Source organism: Brachyistius frenatus, unplaced genomic scaffold, assembly GCF_029030835.1.
Source record: "Brachyistius frenatus isolate BFR_SWC_R1_liver_20210118 unplaced genomic scaffold, ASM2903083v1 Contig_4, whole genome shotgun sequence".
In the NCBI taxonomy this organism is placed as follows: domain Eukaryota; kingdom Metazoa; phylum Chordata; class Actinopteri; family Embiotocidae; genus Brachyistius; species Brachyistius frenatus.
Window position 1 is genome coordinate 5,346,910 of NW_027210603.1, and position 22,309 is coordinate 5,369,218.

Below are 22,309 nucleotides of genomic sequence, written 5' to 3' on the forward strand. Positions count from 1 at the left end.
AAAAGGTAGGACAAAACTTTATTTTGGCTAAATTTGATTCAAACTACAGACTGATAAAACCGTATGGCCACGTGAAACACATCCTCCTCTAAGTTATTCTGCTTGGGACTCCAAAATTAAGGGATTTGTTCCTTGGTTTTGTTTTTATACTCTCAATTTTGTGCTACGGGGGTGTATTTCAGCCTATTTACATTCAGATAAACATCATTTATGTATTTAATCCCATTACACATGACTAAGAAGATTTAAGGACACAGATAATAATGTTTTTGTGCAGTAACAAAGATGGAATCTGGTGCTGATTCATTTCCTCCCTGCTGAAATCTACTCCTTAGGTAAGATTGCACGGTAGAGACAAAACATTTAAACAAACAGCAACAGCCGAATCATTCAGTTACATAAAGAAGAAGCGGTATTTTCACAACAGATCTTCTACCATAGAAAGGTAGAGTCCCTCATGCCATTCTTTCATCATCCCCTCTGTGTAGTCTACACATCACTGTTTGTCCTGCTGAGGCTTTAAGTGTCTGTGTGCTGCTCTCAGTGTGTCCTGCAGGTCTTTGTACTGGGCCAGAGCACAGGCCTCCTCCAGGCGGGCCCAGCGGTAGTCCTGGTGCTCGTCCGACAGAGTCACGGCCGTCCCTGGGTCTCTCAGCTCGGCCAGCCAGTACAGCACCTCTTTGGGTCTGCCTCGTACCTCGTAGTGCAGCTCCTGAATGAAGTCGTCAATCACCCGCAGATGTTCCGCCCCCAGCCCCGCCTCTTCCTTGGTCTCTCTCAGAGCTGTGGTGAGGTCGTCCTCACCTGGGTCCACGTGACCTGATGGTGAACATATTAGAGGTAATCGGATGAAAAATATTGAAAACTATGCGAGCAGAATTTGGCAGAGCTTAGTTCATTAGTATTTACTTTTTCAACTACATCGATAAATGTAATGTGTTTAACCCACCTTTGGGTGGGGTCCAGTGGTGTTCCCCATAAGAAGTCTGCAAGAGGAGATACTCAATGTTGTCTGGTGGGGGAATGCAGCTGGCAAGGCGTCGGAACACTATAAAGCCACAAGCTCGCAGCGCCATCTTCCTGTTTAACAAATGTGCACATAAACAGTGTTTGCATTGTGTTTTGTTTCAGATTTCCAGACAGCTACTGACTAGTGTGAAAGCAAAATAAAGTATTAGTCTCTTCTTTTAACAGCAGAAACACAGACCATCCACGACATGCTTTCCAAGGCCCCAAACTAATGCACCTTAGGAAGGAAACTCCTGAAAACCTAACTTTACCTTAAATAGTAACTGTGTGCATCCAACAATACACAAAGTCCTGTTTCTTTTCTTGATCCATTTACACGTGTTGACATGTAGTGAAATGTACTACAGGATGTTTTGGAAATGACAGATGTGTATTAAACAGAGTAAATTAATGTGCAGGTGGAAGATGTATAAGGTGCATTTGGCCACAAATGTACTATTACATATTGCAAAAACGTTTGGCCATGATGAGAGCATTTAAGGTTCAACATGCATAAATTCAGTCATGCGTGCTCCTTTGGACTAACAGGCTGCTGAGTGCAGGCTTTTCAGTTCAAACCCAGCACACTGGCCTAATTTAAGACTTTGCTGGTGAGTTTAGCAGCCCGAGCAAAGTCCAGCAGTGTTGCTTCTGACTCGAGTTAGACTTAACTCTGCACTGAAAAAATGATAATCCTTTACCATTTAGCTGGTATTAATACATCAAACACAAACAGTCTTTTATTGGTCGGATTCTTTCTTTGATCATATACTTATGTAATCAAGATAATGAATTGCCCCTTTTACTCGGAAAATCAGTTATGACATACTGTGCAATACAACTTCCATCACTGGTTCTGTTGCAGAGTTTTTATAGTTTGTACACTTTGTACAACACCGCAGAGACAGTAATGTGGTTTACTAGCACAAAGACGTGTAAATAACAGCTAGCCTACTCTGCTTGCAAAGATCAGACGTCAGACTTGCCCAGTTTTTTTTAGTTTTTTTTTTAATGTAGTTTCTGTTCTCACTGTGGATGTTTCGCATTCACCAGACCAGCTGCTCTTCTATCCTTCATGCAGAGGTGATAAGTAGTTTACCACTTACTTTCAAAAAATGTCTGCAACTTACTGTCTATTCGCAGTGCAGAAATTTCATTGGGCGCAGTATTGTTTCTCGCCGTCGGTGCTGCACCACGAAATGGGTCCGGCCCCTGCTGGAGACTGACACAAATGGTTCCGCCTGTCTGCACAACACCACGGTAAACGACTTAGTCTAATCACTCAGTAAAAGAAAAATCGAAACTAAAAGTTCTCATCGTGACTATAATCAGATGTATTATTATATTATGATTACGTATGATTAACATTACAGACTGTATAATATAGTATTGTAATAATACTTTTAGCTGTTATAATATATAATTGGTCTTAGACTAATTGTTAAGGCTTTATATAGTACTGTGGTTTTGATCTATTATGATGTACAGTGCATCCGGAAAGTATTCACAGCGCTTCACTTTTTCCACATTTTGTTAGCCTTATTCCAAAATGGATTAAATTCATTTTTCCCCTCAAAATTCTACACACAATACCCCATAATGACAACATGAAATACGTTTTTTTGAAATTTTTGCAAATCTATTAAAAATCAAAAACAAAAAAAATCACATGTACATAAGTATTCACAGCCTTTGCCATTACACTCAAAATTGAGCTCAGGTGCATCCTGTTTCCACTGATCATCCTTGAGATGTTTCTACAACTGGATTGGAGTCCACCTGTGGTAAATTCAGTTGATTGGACATGATTTGGAAAGACACACACCGTCTATATAAGGTCCCACAGTTGACAGTGCTTGTCAGAGCACAAACCAAGCCATGAAGTCCAAAAAATTGTCTGTAGACCTCCGAGACAGGATTGTATCGAGGCACAAATCTGGGGAAGGGTACAGAAAAATGTCTGCAGCATTGAAGGTCCCAATGAGCACAGTGGCCTCCATCATCTGTAAATGGAAGAAGTTTGGAACCACCAGGACTCTTCCTAGAGTCGGCCGCCCGGCCAAACTGAGCGATCGGGGGAGAAGGGCCTTAGTCAGGGAGGTGACCAAGAACCCGATGGTCACTCTGACAGAGCTCCAACGTTGCTCTGTGAAGAGAGGAGAACCTTCCAGAAGGACAACCATCTCTGCAGCACTCCACCAAGCAGGCCTGTATGGTAGAGTGGCCAGACGGAAGCCACTCCTCAGTAAAAGGCACATGACAGCCCACCTGGAGTTTACCAAAAGGCACCTGAAGGACTGTCAGACCATGAGAAACTAAATTCTCTGGTCTGATGAAACAAAGATTGAACTCTTTGGCCTGAATGCCGAGCGTCATGTTTGGAGGAAACCAGGCACGGCTCATCACCTGGCCAATACCATCTCTACGGTGAAGCATGGTGGTGGCAGCAGCATCATGCTGTGGGGATGTTTTTCAGCAGCAGGAACTGGGAGACTAGTCAGGATGGAGGGAAAGATGAATGCAGCAATGTACAGAGACATCCTTGATGAAAACCTTCTCCAGAGCGCTCTGGACCTCAGACTGGGGCGAAGGTTTATCTTCCAACAGGACAACGACCCGTAGCACACAGCCAAGATAACAAAGGAGGGGCTTCGGGACAACTCTATGAATGTCTTTGAGAGGCCCAGGCAGAGCCCAGACTTGAACCCGATTGAACATCTCTGGAGAGATCTGAAAATGGCTGTGCACCGACACTCCCCATCCAACCTGATGGAGCTTGAGAGGTCCTGCAAAGAAGAATGGGAGAAACTGCCCAAGAATAGGTGTGTCAAGCTTGTAGCATCATACTTAAAAAGACTCGAGGCTGTAATTGCTGCCAAAGGTGCTTCAACAAAGTATTGAGCAAAGGCTGTGAATACTTAAGTACGTGTTATATTTTCGTTCTTTATTTTTAATAGATTTGCAAAAATTTTAAACAAACTATTTTCACTTTGTCATTATGGGATATTGCATGTAGAATTTTGAGGAAAAAAATGAATTTAATCCATTTTAGAATAAGGCTGTAACATAACAAAATGTGTAAAAAGTGAAGCGCTGTGAATACTTTCCGGATGCACTGTATTATTATAGAAACTGATAATATCATATAAAATAATATAACATATGATTGAAATCTTAATCTAAAAGTAACTATGCTGTCAAATAAAGCAGAGGACCAAAGAGAACATATTTAGAGGTATACAGCAGCATAAAATAGAGATACTCCAGTAAAGTACAAGTACCTCAAACCTGTACTCTGGTACAATATTTGGAAAAATGTACCTTGTAACTTTACACAATTATTACTATGACTATTACAGCTGTTAATGGTGATAGGACTTATAAAACTTTAGGGACACAAAGCATGTGAACTGATCAAACTAAATGCCCTAATAAATAATAATAATAGCTATATATTTGTCTTAAATCACTAGATTTCTGCTAGAAATCTCCCCCACATGAATCCGGTTTTACACCACATCTCTTCAGAGTTACTTGTTTGTTTGTTTGCTTGTTATATTTGTAATTCCTGTATTCAGTGGCAGTTTGTCACAGTTATCCTACCTCCATGCTACACACGGTTGAATGTGATATATTGTATATCCCAACTTCCTGAGGGTAGTCCTGTTCTTCTTTTCTGTCTAAAATATTTACAAAATCAATAAAAAGATTTGAGAAAGAAATCTCCCTCAATTACATATTAAAGAAATGGGTTTATGAAACATTTTTCTTCACAATCAAATAAATCTTGTGCCTGTGAGAGACAGATAAGAAACATACAGTGTGTAGATTGGGCTAACTGAAGACATCTTGCATCTGGAGATAATAGAGATGGGCCCCTCTTTTCCAGGCAACCCTGAACTGTCAGCAGTACAGTTGTTCAGCTTGACGGAGGAGACACAACTGCTGAGTTTCAAGGTAAAGCCAAAGTGGTGGAAAATACGCGTTATTTCTTTTTTAAAACAAAAAGGAAGAGAGAGGCAGATAAAGAAGGTGATAGATATAACATACATCTGAAGTAATTGGACAAATTTAGCACATAGTCCCTTAAGGCTCACTTAAGGAATGTTTTTTTTTTTTTAAATTACTGACAAATAATTATTTTGCTGTTCTGTAGCTCCTTCCTTCATATCAGCTGTCTGAGCTTTAGCCACAGGCTTCAGGACATGTGACTTTCGCTGCTACTACTACTGTGCTTACTCAGCCTGCTCTGAAGTGCTCATTATTCCACTCCACTATGAATCACACTTGCGTCCAGATATTTTTGGTATACACTGCCTGTCATGGAGATTACACAAGGGGATGATGTAGCGCTGTGGCCTCTGAATAACCAGTGCTTGTGCTGAATGATGACAGCCAAATCTATGTCACTTTCTTTAACCCATATGTGTCACTGCATGTCGGTCAGTAATCACTGGGCGCTCGATCAGACTCGTTTTGGTAACACACGACAGGCGATAAATATTGTCTGGTGTTGGTTTTCACGGATTTTTGGTTTACGATGATGATTATTTCACTTTTAATAACTTTAACAAATGATGATGCTGAGACAGTTAGTGGTGATTGATGCTGCAGGTCTTTGTGTGTTTGGAATACAGCTGATCAGTGTGAAGATATTCTGCTTGATTTTTCCAGAAGTGTTGTGAACTTGATTTAAGCCAACAACTGTGGTGTAAGGCGTCAACGTAGTAACCCCAGTGACAAATCCCAAAAGCACACTTTCCATGTGGGGATTCAGTGTTAGTTCTCACCCTATACATCATTACTACTTTGCTGCATAAATGTCTTTTTGGTGGAAAAGTTACACCTAATATTGTTGACTGGTAATTTTTTTTTTTTATGATAAATATGACAAATTGTGATATTTACTGTTTGCCCTTTAGGCAGGATTTTACAGAGCCATGGCGGAGAAGGAGCAGCCAAAAGGAGGGCTTCATTTTGTGGGCAAGAAGAATGAACTGATTGAAGAGAAGCGCTCTTTCAGAACACTAGAGGGTCGGGATGTATTGATTATCTACCATCAGGGAGTCTTTCATGCCATGGACTCTTACTGCTATCGTGAGTACTGTTTTTCCAGTGGAAAACTGTAAATGGTGACTGCAAATCTGATAATTACATCACCGATCATTAGACTTTATACCGTAATATATAGTCCACTCTGGATCAAAACGTGCCTCTTTTTATGGACTTCCTCAAAAAAGAAGTTGCAGCTAACAGAAATCATGCGATGGGACATTTAACACTGGGGTGCCTCACGTCGTTTTAGCACATATCACCTCGAAAGTGTGTCCACTCAGCAAAAGGTTAGTGTGCTGTAAACTGTTTGCTTATTCTGCAATACTCTGATCCTCTGTCCTCCCAACAGATGCTGGGGGAATGCTGCAGAATGGAGACATTGAGGTGAGGTTTACATTTGACTTAAGAGATTAGATCTTGTGTCTTTGTCTGACCCAGAGGAAAGACATCAAAATGCTATTTAAGTTAAAGACTTTTAAGTTTTAATTTGAATCCCATTACTGCTTTTACATGTTATTCTATCTGTACTGAAAAGCCTAAAGCAAACTTCTGGGCTGAGTCATAAAGGGATACTGTAATTATGATATTAAACCTGCATAACATTAATGTTAATGTAGTGCCAAATGGCCTGAATGACTAATTCTACACGAGGTTGTTTACCCACTTTCTTTCCACACATACACACACAGGAACTTGACGGCAAGCTGTGCATAATTTGTCCGAAGCACAAGTACAAGATCTCTTTAGCCGAAGGGGAGGGCTTGTACAAGGGCACCGACCCCACGGAGAAACGGCCTGTGCCCAGATGGTACTCCAAGGGTGTGAAGCAGCGGATCCACACGGTCACAGAGACCAATGGGGACGTCTATGTCAAGCTCTCCGAGGACCAGAACTGGATTGAGTCAGACTACTTTCAAGGAGAAAAGGGCAAGGTGGCAAGAGCCACAGGAGCTTTGAAGGACAGTAACAAGAGTATTGCATCATAATAGTTTCTCTTACCCTGATCTCCTCTAAATGATTGCATAAGAACTGTATGAAGAGGAGTTTAGATGTTTAAAGACATGCTCTCAGTGCTGTATTTCAAGCTGGCTAGAGATGGCCTTAAATTGTCTTGTTTTAAATGAGATTGGGAGCATTTGGATTTTTTGAATTGCATGGCTCATAGTTTACATGAAAATTAAAATGTTTCACTTCAAAGTTTGGCAACACATTGCTGTTTTATGATCATTTATATATTTAAAAAAAAAAAACTCATCTACTTCAATAAATATACTTTTCTATGGGTGAATTGGGATTTCTGTGTCCCCACACTGGTGTATCTCTCTGCATTTCAGTACTCTTCATGTTTTATGTATACAACGAATAAATCGATAAGGTTTACACTGTTCAATAAGGTCCTAAAGTGGATAATCATTTATGTAAAATATATAAAGATCATACCGCAATAGTGGCTGCTTGTCTTTTTATTCCCTCAGATAACATCAAAAAGCATGAATATCAGGCTGCAGAGATTTCAGTGTTTGAGATTTGTGTTGTGATGTTTCTTGCCTGATGGCGAAGAGTGAACTACGGAGGACCCCAGATGTCTTTATGAGGGGTGTAGAACAGGTACTGTTAAGTCATGCCCCTTATGACCCCTGGTATATGTTTTATAGAAATGTTGAGGGTTGTGTTGTGAACACTTATGTTTAAAACTAGCTATCCAAAAAGTGCTAGATCAAAACATTTCATCTGATTGAGACATGAAAAATTACCCTAGCAAGGAAAAAAGACCTACGAATATAGATTTGTTATTTACAGTCATATATGTTGGAACATTTAATGAATTTCTGAGGTTGTTAGTGTGGGTTCTGAGGGACAAAAACAATAATGTATTGCATAGTTTTCCTATACTTTACATACAATGCAAAAGATGTAGAGAGTCAAGACAACCTGTCACATTCAGATTACTTCTCTGTTTCTGTATAAGTGCAGGCTGAAACTGTGACATGGCCCCGAAACTGCAAATGCCGTGGGTTGAGAACGCACAGGCTGTGGGGTATAATGTTCCTCTCTGCATGAATGATGCTGGTGTTTGGAGTTGGCTCACAGCAAACTCTCAGCGCTGTCTGAAGGCCTCGGCCTATGTGACGCTTCAAATACCATCAAGAGATGCACAGGACCATGGGTTACATGGAGTGAGGAGGCTGAGCAGGCTCACAGAGTCAATACGCACTAAATATTAAAATGTGATTTTGTAGTTAACTTGGGAATCTTGACACAAGGTGGGGACCATTATCTGCAGCTGGTCATTTGCAATAGGTCAAGTGGAGGGCTGCTTGTCAACACAAAAAGAAGACTGTGTCTGGTGCACCAGAAGGAGAGCAACAGCATGTAAGCAGCATGTTGCACTTTTATGTTATGAATTATTTATCATGGTTGTGAATGGCACTAGAGTTTCTGACTAAATCTTTAAGGACCAGTCTATTCTCCCTCTCCAACAGCTTCAGAGGGCCTGGAGTTTGGCCAGGAGGGAGTACATCTCATTACTACTCCCACTACAAAACACCCTCAAAAAGCCATTGTAAGTTTTACATATGTATTTGCTGTGTCAGCAAATAGCCTAACACTTGCTATTAGTTATCACTATCATTAACACTGCACCCCATGCTCCCACCGTTTGGCAATTACCTTTGTGTCAGTGCATATATAATGGAGTCTGTGTTTGAACGTCAGGGGTAGCTAGTACCTGCGCACAGGTCAAACCTCTTCTTCCTCAACAGTAAACGTCAAGCTTTGAAAAGACAACAAGGTGTGAAACTATGTCTAAGTGAGCAAAATAACGCGGTAGACCAACAGCGTGGTCTGTGAGGGTGTGCGTATGTGTGTGTGTTGGCGCGCGCTGCTTCTGCGTGTGTATGCTCGCGTGCGTGTTGCTGAGTCAGGCGCGACCTCTCTCTCTCTCTCTCTCTCTCTCGCTCTCTCTCCAGTTGTTCTCTCTCCGCGGAGACTTTGTTTTATCCGCCCACGTCATTTATACAGTGTGGACACACCGAGGCGCGAGGCTGCGCTCTCCTGCTCGTTAACGGTGTTTCCTACCGCCCGACAACTTGTTTGTCTGTTAGCGCAGTGGCTGCCCATGGGCGCTGCTGTTGACACACTGCTGCTCCGCGGGTTGGGCTGTCCGGTGCGCCTCTCTGCGGTCGGTTCGGGACGGTATCGGGCTCCGCTTTTATGAATGACTAACGAGACAGGGAAATGCCAGTGACTGCGAAACTCCCCTGCAGCCGGGCTCACGGGGGGCCAGCCACCGATGAGAGGGATTAACGACGGAGCCGAGCCGCGGCTCATTGCGGAAAAGCGAGCCTGACTGCAGACTGGCGCGGGAACGCACCGCGAGGGGAAACGGGCTTCATAGCGTAGAGCAGCGGAACAAAACCGCGGTGACCACAATGTAAGTTCCTCTGAAGCTGCAACTCATTAAGAGACGTGAGGACAAGGGGCACCTGGTTGCATGCCTAAGCCTATTTATGTTTTTGTCAATGCCTGACAGCTTACAAATACAACAAGAAAATATTTCTCTAACTGTGATTTATTGAACCATAAAACCCACTCGGGTGTAATACGGGCCTTGGTGAGCTTCTTCTCAGTCATTTTCAGTGCCATAACAGTGATGCACTGTCCGTAATAGACATGAATAATAAGCTCCAGTGCAACGAGATGTGCCTCCGCTTCCTCGGTGCAACATCATCTGGAACATCATCTACCTGTGTGATGCCTCCATTCACTCTCAACCACGAGTTGTCTGGCTTGCAGGTCCATCCACATCGTGGCTCTGGGCAGCGAGTGCCCCGGAGGAGTCGGGTCCGGGGAGGAGATCATGGGCCAGGGGCAGCTGCAGGGAGGCTTACTGTGGAGCTACCTGGGTCACGGAGCGCTGGTGGGACCGTGCGACCTGGAGAGCAGCATGCATAACCCGGCATTCATGGAGTACACATCACGTGTGTTTGGGGATGTCACTGTGGTGGTTCGGGATTGTCCCAGCTGGGTAAGTGACGGGTGGTGTGTTTGGGTGAGCAGAGAAACCTGCACGATTCAGTTCAAATATGCCTTGCTCATTTTTTCTTGTTCAGGATCTTAAAGAGTCATTTTGGGTGTTGTTATCACTCCCTTTCTCCTTCATTTACATCTTGACGATCATCTCAGTTTATGTGATGCCAGATCAGACTTGATTTACAGAGGAAGACAGGCCAAGATTGCAAAACACCATGTAAAAGTGGTATCTTCTTGCCAGAGCATTGTCATTGTGAGAGAGTGTGCGTCACTTCACTGCTGTTTACTTTCCGATCTGCTTCTGTTTCTCAAAAGACGTACAACATTTCAAATTCCAAGTGTGTTGCCTTCCGGCGCTGATTGCAGGCTTTATAAAAACATCTCTATTCTTAGGAGAAAGCTATTTTAACATGCACTGCACAAAAAAGAACCTGATGAAAGAACTTTTGTTCTTAATAGCGTATGAATTTGAAATGAAAGCCCTGTTAGGATTTTGTAGCAGCTCTGTTTGCGTCCTATTATCTGGCTGTCGAACCCCGTCAGGGGTGTTGCTGGGGAAACTCTGTCAGTCTAATTCTTTGTCCGTCTTTATTCAAATTGCTCTAAGCTTTTTGAAGTGTTTTTTTCCTGCCTAACCAGTTGAATCAGGTTGATTTAGAGCAGCTTCCCTGACACAGGTCCTTCGGGGCAAAGTCCCAAGAGCCAGCTACACTGAGCTATTTATACTAAAGGGAAGAGTTTGGGTTATGTGAGGTAAGGTTCATGGTGTATGCAGACAACTCTGCAAACTGCATTCCTCCTTTCTGTCCTCCTCTGACCTTCCTCTGTTTACAGCCAAATTCCTTTTCTCACCTCACTAGGACCTGTTGGACAGCGACTGGGCCAGTGTACGGAAAGTTCTCGAGCAGGCGGACATCCTGGTCATCAAATATTCAGTCACTGACAAGCTGGCCTTCCAGCAGGTCAGGAACGGCTACGCCCCGAGGCTCCGCCCGCTCCTGAGGCACTGGGGTGTGCCTGTCATCCTTGTTGCTGTTGGAGCACGGTTGAATGGTGAGCGCGCCTTTGTTTTGTGCTTTTGTCAGAGCTGGAGTGAGTTTAGTTTTGCCAGCAGCGCCTTGCCAACTGATGGTTGCGCTAACAATTTGTCATTGTTGTATTTGAACAGTGGCGCTTGAAAGGAACCAAAATGTTCGCCGCTTTCAGCCACTGTACTGTCAGTTTACTGTTGCCTCAGGTGTTGATTTTGTTTTCAGGACAGTATTGTGTTCTTCTTGTTGGGCGAGTGAGATCACTGTCTGAGTCTTGTGTCCTCTAGCGTGTCCTCCCAGCAATGAGGAGGATGCTCATGATTAAATCTCCTCATGTGAGCTGACAGCAGAGCCAAACATCAAGTTTAGACTTTTGGGCCAATAGAGGCTTAGCGAGTAGACAAAAGTTAATTGTCATAGCTCACCACAACTATGTTCCTTGAGCAGGATTAGGGCACATGGCTGTAGCCTTATGGAGGCTGCTTAACACATGGGCATTAATGCACAGTATGACGGCACCTCAGTGAGGCTGTGTGTCTTTTTGTAGACACACTGACCCCGTGTTGGATCCCGACTCTTTAAACAAGCCCATCAAATGCACCAGCTTGTATTTTTAGCTTTCCTGCTCAACATACTCCGAGAACCTGTCAGAGCTCCGCTGCAGGATGATCACAGAGAAAGTCAAGTCTTTGCTGGAAAGAGGAAGAGGAGAGGAGGGAGTGCTGTAGACCAGAGTCCTTGTTTCTGTTTTTGTTTGTGGCTGCTGTGAGTATTTTCATGCCATCCCCTCATGACTGCAGAGAATGACGGCTGAGCTCGGAGCACTTCCTGCTGCTCGACTTTAAACCACCTAAGGCACAGCTGTGGCAGAGAGAGGGCTACCATACGTGCATTAATGCAGCCATTAAACCAGCGATGAACGAGGGACGGGGAGCACAGACAGATTTATCCAAGGGCACACACGCACACACCCTCACACGCACAAACACACCACTGATATGCCAAGTCACCGCCTGTCAGACGTTCACACACACTCTCTTCTTCCTTCCGCCACACTCACTCACATACACACACTCACTGAGCTTAGCTCCGTGTCATGCCTGTAGGTTATTAGCAGTTTGATTTATCAATGCCCCAGCACTTGGCTGTATGTATTTTTCATCCCGTCTTTCTCTCCGCTCCTAAGTGCAGTCTTTCTGTACTCTTTTTCGCTTTTCTTCCGTCAAGATAATCCCCCGAATTTTCTGTCCCCGTGCACACATGCCACAGTACAGCTGGTCCTTGTAAGCGTACCGCTGCAGAGATTTTACACATTTAAATGGTCTTATTCATACGTAGTTGTACAGTATTCCTTTTTGCCCTCCTGCAGACTTGCTGAAAATGTAAAAACTGCAGCCTGGAAGTTGCAATATTTCTCATTTCAGAAAGTAAAATTGCCTAAGAAAAACCATGAAATTACAACTTCACAAACTTGAAAAAGTATGCAGGGCGAGTCCACACCATAAAACCACATACTGAATGGCTGCATCTGTTTTGAGTGTTCTGTTTTGTGAATTATGTCTTCTATTTCAATTCAATTGGCATATTTTGTGTTCTGTTCTTCACATCAACAGTCTTTAAGTTAGTCCTTTTGACAAGCAACACAACATTTTTACAAACGTGTTTTAAGACAAAAACAATACAGTGCATTGTTACTCACTGGTTATTTGAGATGTAGCAGATTCAATATGTCCTTGTATGACATTTTCGAGGCTTTGCATGGCCTGTCTCCGTAGGGAGTATCAGACAGTGTGCTTTGACTAACAGGGAGTAGAATGACTTTTGACCATTATAATCATAGTCATCTGAGGGATGGGTGTGATTATATATACAGGACAATACTGTGCTTACAGACGAAGCTCCCTTTTACATCACAATGTTAAATGTGTTGAGAGCTACAGTATGCAGTGCAGTGTCCAGATTTTTTGTCCCACTTCTGTGTACAATATGTATTGATCCATGTCGAGTATGGACATTAGCAGTAAGGATGTTGTTCATTTTTCCAAGTGTAAAGGACACGTTATTCCTTTCTATTTACTGTATGGTGGTCCTGCACTGCTCATTCAATCAAACATGGCGTCAGTATTGTCAGTATTAGGTCTCCAATTCATACGAGATTCATGCTTCCTAAAAAGCATAATCTAATATCAATAACTCACACACTGCATCTCCAGTACCCTCATAAATTATTTATTAGATTAAGTTGCAAATACAGTATGCATTACTTCATCTTAGAGTTGAATTCCCCTCTGTGTTCAGACGAAGGCCCTCCTTGTACGTGTCCATTGTGTGCGTCTGACTGGAGCAGCTGTGTGCCTCACAGCGAAGGTCTGCAGCTGTCCCGGGACCTGGGGGCCACCTATCTGGAGTTGCCTTCTCTCAACCACGTCTTTGTGGGTCGCTACTTTGGCAGCGTGGTAAGTGATGACGCAACACAGGAATCAAAGCCTCTCGTTTTGAATAAGCTCTTAAGTTTATTTGATGCTGAGTGTGCTTTTTCACTCCGCATCCCCTCAAGGAAACCAGCATTTTTTTTTTATCACAAAAAGTATTTTAGTGCTTGAATCGCAACAAGCAGCAATTACATGCATTTCTGTTAAACTAGATTAACTTTGCACTTCCACATAGGTTGTGGAGAGAATGGCAGGTTTATCTTCCCAGGGAAGTTATATCCAAAGCAAAGAATTGATGATGTAACATCACTATTTGTGCACCGTGCACTTGAACTAACGTGTGTATTTCTGTATTGTTCAGCTGGAGTACTTCATGATTCAGTGTCTGAAACACAAAGCCAAAGAGAGGCCAGAGAAGAGGCGAGGAAATAAAGTGAATGAGCTTCGTCCCCCTCACTTGGAGCAACCAGGTCAGAGGAATACTACGGCATTTGAGTGATGCTGCCTTAATTCTAAGTGGCATGTATTCATGTCTTGTTCATTCCTATATGCACAATCTTTTAACTTTTTGTATTTTTGTTTGTATTTAATTATTTCTTTTTATTGCAAATTTGATTTTAATGCTAAAAGTAATTAAAGTTTCTTTAAATTGTTATTTTTTTATGGTGTTCAAAGAACATTCAATGGACTGACTGCATTGTTTCTTCCTGAGCTTACGAAGCCATAAAAACAGCTGAGCACAAAGGTTTTATCTGGATCAATATTCTCTGTTCCAAACTGGAAATAAGATGAGAGACAAAGAGCGAGGTAGACTACTTTTATTCAATGACGTTTGAATCAATTTTATACTCCGCAAAAGATGCAGTAACAACTGAGTTTAGTGGCTTGATCTGAGGCAGCCCAGTGAGTTGTTGTTGTGGGATAGGAGTGGATTACTCCTGAACCTCATCTAACCAAATTAAGTTGAGGCACTTGACAAACACAGTCAGAATGTTCCCTGCTGCAGTTCTTTTTTGTTATGTGTTTTTAATTCATGTGCATATTACTAAAGTTTTTGGAGGAGCTAATATTTATTGTGAATTGTACTTACTCTGTTGATTATTTTAACTCATTATAATTCATGTTTAAGTAAATTCTGATAAGCTTCACAAATGCGCTTCAGAATTTCAATATTTAAAAAACAGATGAAAAAATGTAATTCCACATCACGAATGTTTGCCTCTGCCTACCTTTGAAGCTTCAGTTTACACCCATGCGTACCCAGACTTTCATAATATAAATGGCGGAATCCTTTTATATGTTCATATGCTTGGCAAATAAAGCTGATTGACAGTAGACAATGTTTCAAATATGGATGTTGCTGCACAGAAACTACAAATTTTAAGGCATAGACGCTTCACAGAACTGAACAGAAGATCTATTGAGCCACTACAGTTTTAAGGTTTTTACAAAACATATTGATTTGATTTTGCTCTGTTCAAAAATGTCGTCACTTTACCCTTTAATCCTATTAAACATTTGTATGAAATTTTGACAAAATTAGCGAATGAATTGTGGACTTAAGGCCATAAACTTGTTTTAAGGGTTTTACAGTTACCTTTGACCACCAAATTCTGATCAGTTCATCCTTGAGTCCATGTTTGTGGCATGTTTGAAGGAATTCCCTCAAGGCGTTCTGGAGATATCATGTTCACAAGACTGGGACAGACGGACAGCCTGAAAACATTATGCCTCCGGTTGTGGCTGTTGCCGGCGCAGAGGCATAAAACAGATTTAAAGAGAACACACACAGTTCTTTGCTTTTGAGAAGCTGAGACCAGAAAATAAGATACAATATGGTAAAAGAATTACTCAAATGGTAAATCAATTATTAAGAAGTTTCCAGTTAATTATTCACAAATATTTAAGATGTAATTTAGTTCTAATCTGTTTATTTGAAATTGAAATAATTTTTTAATTAAGCTTCAAAACAAGCCCCTCTTGTCACAAGTTTTTTGTTTCAAGCAGCAACATTGAGGAATCCTGCAGATTTATTGTGGTTTAATCAAACTGCCTCGAAGCCAATAATATTCCGCAGACACAAAACGCTAATTATGAGATGAATGACCATGGTCATTAAAGGAGGCTAAAACTCACAGAACTAAATACATTCAGACGCAGCGAATTTGATTATTGTAACAAAGCTGAAATGAATCAAGCCAAAATGGAGAGTGTGACGGCTGTGCTTCTGCGGCTTTTACTTTTTTAGACTGTGCCACTCTCTCTCCTAATTTGATAAAAGACAGTCTGATTAAATCTGCAACTGTCTGCCAGTCAATAAACGGATGTTGCCACAAACAGAAAGCTTTCTGTGTGTACAATCGGAAATTACATAATTAAAATAAAATTAACTTGGCAAGAAGCCCACAGCTCCCGCATCACAAACAGATCCCGAAGCATCATTTTATTCAAAAGATGGATAGATGGTGCAGAATTCAAAGCTACGCTCGTGTCTCTTGCTCTGCTGCTACTGCTGTGCTTCTACTACTGCCATTTTTCCTATGCACAGTCATTTTTGTACAAAATATAGCACCTGAAAGTATTTAACACAAGCTACGCTGTTAAACTTGTGTTAAATATTGATCTGACCCGTTTGCTGCTGCATGTGTTTAAATCTCATGCAGTGACTGACAGCTTTAAGTCCTGCCAAAAATGTGAGCAAGTTACAGGTGGATTGATTGGTGCCTGTCCAAAACGACTCAACTCTACTTACGGCGTAGTTTACTATACATATGACAAGCAGTGATTCAGGAACAGCACAAGTTTTCATGGCCAAATCAGGGCAGCTATAAAAAAAAAAAAGAGATGAGGCTCGCAGAGGGGCAGCGTGTACGAAGCATGAATAGGAATATAATAGGACAATGATTTGTGAATCCCCCTCCCTCCATTGCACCTCCTTCTCTCTGCCGCTTGGTGCTTTTGGCTTTTTATTAATCCGACTTCATGAATACATGAATCGCAAAGCACAAGCGGCTTTTTTGTTCCTTTTTTATGTAAAATGTTTCTTTACAGGTTGTTGTTTCAGATAGGCTTTCTAATTCTCTTCTTTTTTCTTTGCAAGTCTTTCAATGTATTCACAGTGTGTTTATTCACTCAGTTTACTGCAAATCATTTATTTGTAACTATTTTCAGTCCAGGTTTTGTCTGTATCTTCTTCAAACATTAACCGTAGTAAGCTTTTAAACGTGCTTTTCTTTGATGTTAAAACTATTAAGTGTGAACTTTTGTTACATTTTTAGTCCCTCAAGATTTGAAAAAAGGCAGCAACAAATCCGCTGTAGACCAAAAACAATTCTTCTGTGTCTTTGGTAGACCAGAATTCAATGCTGCAGCCTGAGCTTGCATCTTTTCAGGTCCATCATTAGTGCAAAGACAAACGTATCTGGAAGCGTTTTTTCTAACTTGAGCAACAGGGCAGGGCTCAACATGACATTGGTCTCCCTCAGCTCTCTCTTTCATAGCTACAAGATCCCAGGACACTTTTGCTGTCAAAATAACTTTCCCCACCAACATGTATACACCCCACTTTTCTCTGAGCTGTCAAAAACCATTGCCCAAAAAAAGGAAAAAGTCACTACTACAAGTGGACAGGGTAGAGTGAGGAAAAATGAGTCCACCAAAAATCTGTGCTACAACACTCCTGGACGGCTTTGAACACAACAAATTTGGTGGATTTTCTCTTCTTGTTTTTGATTTAGCGGCGAGCTGAATTTCAGCACTAATTATCTCAACTCATCCTATCTTCCCTTCCCTTTTTTCTTCCTTCCGCCTTGCTGCTGCTTCCCCTCTTCCGTTCAGCTCGTCTTCCTCCTATCCGAGTGGAGGAGTCCAGCTTCTCCCAGGACATGCAGTGGTTGTTGGAGCGTGGCGTGCAGTTCGCCGATGTGGCTTTCTACGCTGGGGATTCTGGGAAAGAACTGGGATGGGCTCATGCGGCTGTGCTCTGTGCTGTGAGCCCGTACTTCAGACAGCTGCTCCTGGGGCCCAAGACCAGGTAGGAGATATATTAACATGTTTGCAGGATGGAGCTTATTAAGCTATTTCACCGCCTGAGCCTGTGTAGCTAGCAGCATCGCTTTTATTTCTGCAAACTCCTCTGGCATGTAAGTGTGAAGCATTTTGTTCACCTCTGTTTGGACAGGGAACGTCCACAGTCGCGGTGTGTTTGCAGGGAGCGGGATGGTGGCCCCCATTCGCTGCTCTCCACCTGGGATGGGGGCATTATTGATGATATGCCAAGATCAGAGGGACACCTGACAGGACGCCTCACACGGTTGGTGGTGAAGGATCCCCTCCTGTGTATGTGCCTGTGGGAGACTCTAATGTTCATTTACAGAGGTAAAAACCACCAGACAAACACAGCTCAGATACAACAGACACTACTGCCATCTTAAAGGTCCCATATCTGACTCTGTTCAAGTGTTTTGTTTGCAGTACTGATATCTATATGAAGATCTTTTTGTGGTTCTATGTAAAAAAACAACAACATTTCAATATCGGTTTTACATCTCTCTCAAGCTTCTCTCTGGAGCTCTACCAACAGCAGGCTGTTTTGTGTCTGTGTCTTTAAGGCATATGAATATCAATAACCTTCCCTTCTGATTGGCTGATTCTTTTCCATGTGACACACGCCCAGGTCAACCACAGGTTCTCTTCAGTCTTGTAGTTTACTTCCTCCACAACAATGCTCTGTGTTTTCTTCATCTTAAAAGGTTAGACATGGGCAGTGCTGAGGGCGGACATATGATATGAGGGTGTGTTTGTGACATCACAAACATACAGAAGTTCAAATGGCTCGTCCATCCCGCTAAATACGGGATGTGTGCATTTCTCTGTGTTTTGGCGCTTTCGCAGCTCTCATACAGCACACTGACCTGCTTTATAATCACACACAAAAAAGGAAATCTGAATTCTGTCCTATTGGTCTGACACTTTTATCACCCATTGTTTCTGCTTGCAAAAAGCTAGCATTATGTAGGACTTCAATTGACTACTAGTACAGTGAAAACTTACATAAATGGAAACATTTACCATGCTGAATATTTTCAAAATTAGTCTGTTAATTGTTTCTGACAATATCACACAAGATATTTAATTTACTCTCATCGAAGACTAAGAAAACAGAAGCCTAAAGACATACAAACAGCTCTGTGAGGCAGTGCTTTGAGCCAAATAAATGCAAAGATCACTAGATACTAAAACATACTCAGAGTGACTGATATTTAGTAGGTACACACACATTTACCATTTTAGTTTATTGTGCTAACTCATGCTAATTCATGCAATCAGCTAAAGCTAAGGGGAATGTCATTAGTTTTGCAGCAATCAGTAATATCTTCCTCTCCACACCATCAATATCTGTTCAGAATTCCATGGCAAATCCATCAAATAGTTAATACTACAGTCTGGTCTGAAGTGGTGCTGCTAGCATGGCTGAAAAGGACTGGTCTATTAATCTATTAATTATTTCAATTCTAAATATTTATGTTGATATGAGCCATTTTATGGTCATTTGAAAAATGAAGAGTTATAGTAAACGCGACTGAATTACTTCTGTATCAAAAGCTGGACCAACCTTAACTGCAGCACAGATGAGCATCTCATCCCCAGTGATTAAAACTCTGTGATTTCACCAACATCAAGTTGCCCAAACTTCCATTCTGGCATCATGATCAGATGCACAAGATGTGCCAAATAGAAAGTGGGAATCAGAGAGGACAAAAGTGTCTCCAAGACAGTGGCTGTCATGTACTTCATCCAGAGAAATCTGAACGCAGAGAGGATGGCTCAGTCATTTCACTCCCATCACACTGCAGGATTTCTGGGAGGTGAGGTGCATTTTGAAAATTGTATTTCCTAACACTCAATGCTACAGCCTGCTGAGTGTTTTGTATTGCATTCATCATAACATATTTAAAAAATGCAGAAGTTTGGTGATGTGTATTTTTTAAGTCACCAAAGCCAGGCTTCCTGTTTTGTTCATATAGATACATTCTGCACATTAAAACTGGAGTTTAAATACACCTTAAAGAGCTGGACTGACCTTCACAGAATAGGAACTCCATTCCCACAGAGCAGTTACTCTTTTTCTAATAATTTAGATGTGATGATTAATGTCCCCTGGCAGCAGAAGGGAATTTGCCTGCTATTGGGTTTCATCCAATGTTCCATTACACTGAGGAACAGAGATCAGTCAAATTGAAAGTACTTGATAGTAAGCAACTGTGGTATTTGAATCTAGGACCTGATCTTTCATTTTGTAATAGTGTGATCTCGCACTGCTTTCCTAACCAGAATTTGTACTTGGCTGCCTCAGGCCGCTAGGGTTTCCTTTGTCTCCTCCCATCTCAGTTCTTTTAAACATTATGGAAATCAGAAAGGATGGCTACACGGAGGGAAGCCTTCGAAGAAATGTATTTCCCCTTATTTTCATGGCTAACGGGGTTATATGATAGAATCTTACTCTGTAACCTATTACAGGGGCCTCATATTTACTGTTAATTATATTTGTATAATTAATAGTGTCATATATTACCTTCACCTAAAAAGGATACAGGCACAAAACATGGCATTGAAACGTTTGCGGCCGCTGTAATTTGTGGGCACTCACAGCCAAAAACGTTTTGGCTGTGAGTGCCCACAAATTACATACATTCTCCAGTCGTGGATGAAGCCTTGTTACACAGGCGTGTGATATTCCCTGCGACTTTAATGAAAATCTTCTCAGTCTGCGGCTTAGAGTCTGCAGTGCTGTGCTTGCTGCATGTTAGATCGCAGTGCCTGTGCATGCCGGCGCTTCATCACTGCACGGCTGCATGTCGTGCACCAATCCTTAAGGCAAAAAAGCTGCGCTAGCATCTGACTCACGGCTGCCTGTTAACATGTATGTGACATACGGGTCTGACACACAAACGCATAAGACGCATGTGCGTGTGTGTGTGTGTGTGTGTGTGTGTGTGTGTGTGTGTGTGTGTGTGTGTGTGTGTGTGTGTGTGTGTGTGTGTGTGTGTGTGTGTGTGTGTGTGTGTGCGTGTGTGCGTGTGTGCGTGTGTGTGTGCGTGCTGGTGAAGAGTGAGCAGAGAAAGGAAAAAGATTATAGGGTTAGACGGATTCTCTGTGAGTGACTGTGTGAATAAGAATAAGAAAGCCAGCGGTTGAAAGGCGCAGAGAGCGGTGTGTATTTTCATGCACGTCCATATACAAGTCCATGTGTGTGTTTTAAGAGAGAGGGAAGATGGGACTGTCCAGGATGTGAGGGTGAGACAGGAGGAGGAGAGATAACGTGATGGTAACGAGCTGGGCACTAGAGCATACTGTAAATGTGTGTGTGTGTGTGTGTGTGTGTGTGTGTGTGTGTGTGTGTGTGTGTGTGTGTGTGTGTGTGTGTGTGTGTGTGTGTGTGTGTGTGTGTGTGTGTGTGTGTGTGTGGTTTAGAGCGAGCAGCAGAAAGAGGAATGTGTGTGCATGTACTGAGTGGAACGCGAATGTCACGTTTTCATAAAACACTGCAGGGCGACAATGTTAAGCCTTGTGTGAAAAATGACTAATATTAACCTTCAACTTGGTCACTCCGGTTGTACATTTGAAGCAGCTGACCTCATATAAAGTGTGTGTGTATTTGTGTATGCTTTTGAATTGGCTAATTACATGTGAATAAGTGCCTTTCTTTTCCCACAGAAGCATATTTGATGTTAATTTGCAGTAAATCCACAACAAGCTGTACTTTGCCTTTCTAAAGATGTGACAAATATCCTTTGCTTCTAATTCAATTCTACTCGTTTGTCAGTTGTAGCTAATTTGATTGGCTTTCCAGAGCAAATTTCCATAACAATATCATGTTTCAGTGAACACACAGCGGCACACCCACGGTATTAATCCACGCCCCGGCTGTATGTCACTTGAGTGTGTGTGGACGGTCGCGGGGGCCACGACTTTGCCTGTGACGTTAACACGGTGAGACTCTGTCTCCTTGTGTAGTGTGCTGCTGAATTATTGCCTTTGGCACTTGGTTGGTGTTGTGTGTATGTGCATGTTTAGCATATGTAGTACATGTGTATGACACAGATAAGCCAGCGTGTGTGTGTGTGTGTGTGTGTGTGTGTGTGTGTGTGTGTGTGTGTGTGTGTGTGTGTGTGTGTGTGTGTGTGTGTGTGTGGACTCTCATGTCTTATCTAGGGTCACGTTTTAGACAACAGACCAGTTTGTTCTGGGTTGACTGAACTTTCTGTGAAAGAAAAATACGAATTTAACATAAATTGAAGAGGCTGATGTGTTTCCTGGGGTTTGGTTGAAATTTTAGAGTCAGAAATGGAGAAGTTACAGACACAGTTAAGGAAAACTCCTTTGGAATTAGTCTTAATCTGTATAAATGGTTCCCTCGGTGTTTGTTTTTGTGCCTTTGTTTAGGCACATAAAGAGAAATACATCAACATAGGAATTTATTTGTGACACGTGGAAATGATCAAAGCATTTCACAGCTTTTGCTTCTTGCACATGTATTCCATTTGATCTGTTTGCCTTTCTACCAGTGTATTTTGTTCTGTTTTTGGTTCCTAGCTGCATCATATATCAGCACAACAGCACCTGAGCTAATCTCTCACCCTGCATTTGAGGTGTCTGCGCTGTGCCGCGTCATTATCCGGCACAGCGTGTTGAGGTAATCCCTCTATCAGACCAAATACCGTCATTATGAACTAATGATGAGCTAAATCC

At 42.1% G+C, this 22,309-nt stretch overlaps 3 protein-coding genes across 5 annotated transcripts in view; 2 read left to right on the forward strand and 1 right to left on the reverse strand.

Moving 5' to 3' along the window:
* On the reverse strand, nucleotides 1–9,890 carry nudt2 (nudix (nucleoside diphosphate linked moiety X)-type motif 2). Of its 3 annotated transcripts, XM_069712126.1 has the most exons (4): nucleotides 9,810–9,890; nucleotides 2,115–2,253; nucleotides 950–1,080; nucleotides 1–819 (listed from the first exon to the last, which is right to left on the reverse strand). In XM_069712126.1, exons 3-4 carry the CDS (start codon nucleotides 1,074–1,076, stop codon nucleotides 497–499), a joined length of 450 nt encoding a protein of 149 aa, XP_069568227.1. In that variant the 5' UTR covers nucleotides 1,077–1,080; nucleotides 2,115–2,253; nucleotides 9,810–9,890; the 3' UTR covers nucleotides 1–496. The 3 variants fall into 3 exon arrangements, with proteins under 3 accessions (XP_069568227.1, XP_069568216.1, XP_069568205.1); XM_069712115.1 differs by lacking the exon at nucleotides 9,810–9,890 and having other exon boundaries at nucleotides 2,139–2,247; XM_069712104.1 differs by lacking the exons at nucleotides 2,115–2,253; nucleotides 9,810–9,890 and adding an exon at nucleotides 2,039–2,112.
* On the forward strand, nucleotides 4,912–7,487 carry rfesd (Rieske (Fe-S) domain containing). The gene is made up of 4 exons (XM_069712138.1): nucleotides 4,912–4,965; nucleotides 5,931–6,105; nucleotides 6,413–6,447; nucleotides 6,753–7,487. Exons 2-4 carry the CDS (start codon nucleotides 5,949–5,951, stop codon nucleotides 7,047–7,049), a joined length of 489 nt encoding a protein of 162 aa, XP_069568239.1. The 5' UTR covers nucleotides 4,912–4,965; nucleotides 5,931–5,948; the 3' UTR covers nucleotides 7,050–7,487.
* The window catches only part of rhobtb3 (Rho related BTB domain containing 3), a 21,368-nt gene continuing 8,133 nt past the window's right edge, over nucleotides 9,075–22,309 (forward strand). Inside the window, exons 1-7 of the mRNA XM_069712164.1 lie at nucleotides 9,075–9,496; nucleotides 9,859–10,090; nucleotides 10,956–11,148; nucleotides 13,425–13,582; nucleotides 13,920–14,028; nucleotides 17,396–17,591; nucleotides 17,739–17,935. Coding sequence (XP_069568265.1) covers nucleotides 9,495–9,496; nucleotides 9,859–10,090; nucleotides 10,956–11,148; nucleotides 13,425–13,582; nucleotides 13,920–14,028; nucleotides 17,396–17,591; nucleotides 17,739–17,935 — 1,087 coding nt within the window. The 5' untranslated portion in view covers nucleotides 9,075–9,494. The remainder of the gene's footprint in view (nucleotides 9,497–9,858; nucleotides 10,091–10,955; nucleotides 11,149–13,424; nucleotides 13,583–13,919; nucleotides 14,029–17,395; nucleotides 17,592–17,738; nucleotides 17,936–22,309) is intronic.

What these genes read in the sequence shown, in the direction of transcription:
- nudt2 (XM_069712104.1), bottom strand. Translation starts at nt 2,085, where the DNA reads ATGAAGGATAGAAGAGCAGCTGGTCTGGTGAATGCGAAACATCCACA. An exon ending in GTGAATGCGAAACATCCACA is followed by an intron (nt 1,081 to 2,038) that starts GTGAGAACAGAA and finishes TTTGTTAAACAG; the next exon opens with GAAGATGGCGCTGCGAGCTT. An exon ending in CCACTGGACCCCACCCAAAG is followed by an intron (nt 820 to 949) that starts GTGGGTTAAACA and finishes GTTCACCATCAG; the next exon opens with GTCACGTGGACCCAGGTGAG.
- rfesd (XM_069712138.1), top strand. Translation starts at nt 5,949, where the DNA reads ATGGCGGAGAAGGAGCAGCCAAAAGGAGGGCTTCATTTTGTGGGCAAG. An exon ending in CATGGACTCTTACTGCTATC is followed by an intron (nt 6,106 to 6,412) that starts GTGAGTACTGTT and finishes TCCTCCCAACAG; the next exon opens with ATGCTGGGGGAATGCTGCAG. An exon ending in TGCAGAATGGAGACATTGAG is followed by an intron (nt 6,448 to 6,752) that starts GTGAGGTTTACA and finishes ATACACACACAG; the next exon opens with GAACTTGACGGCAAGCTGTG.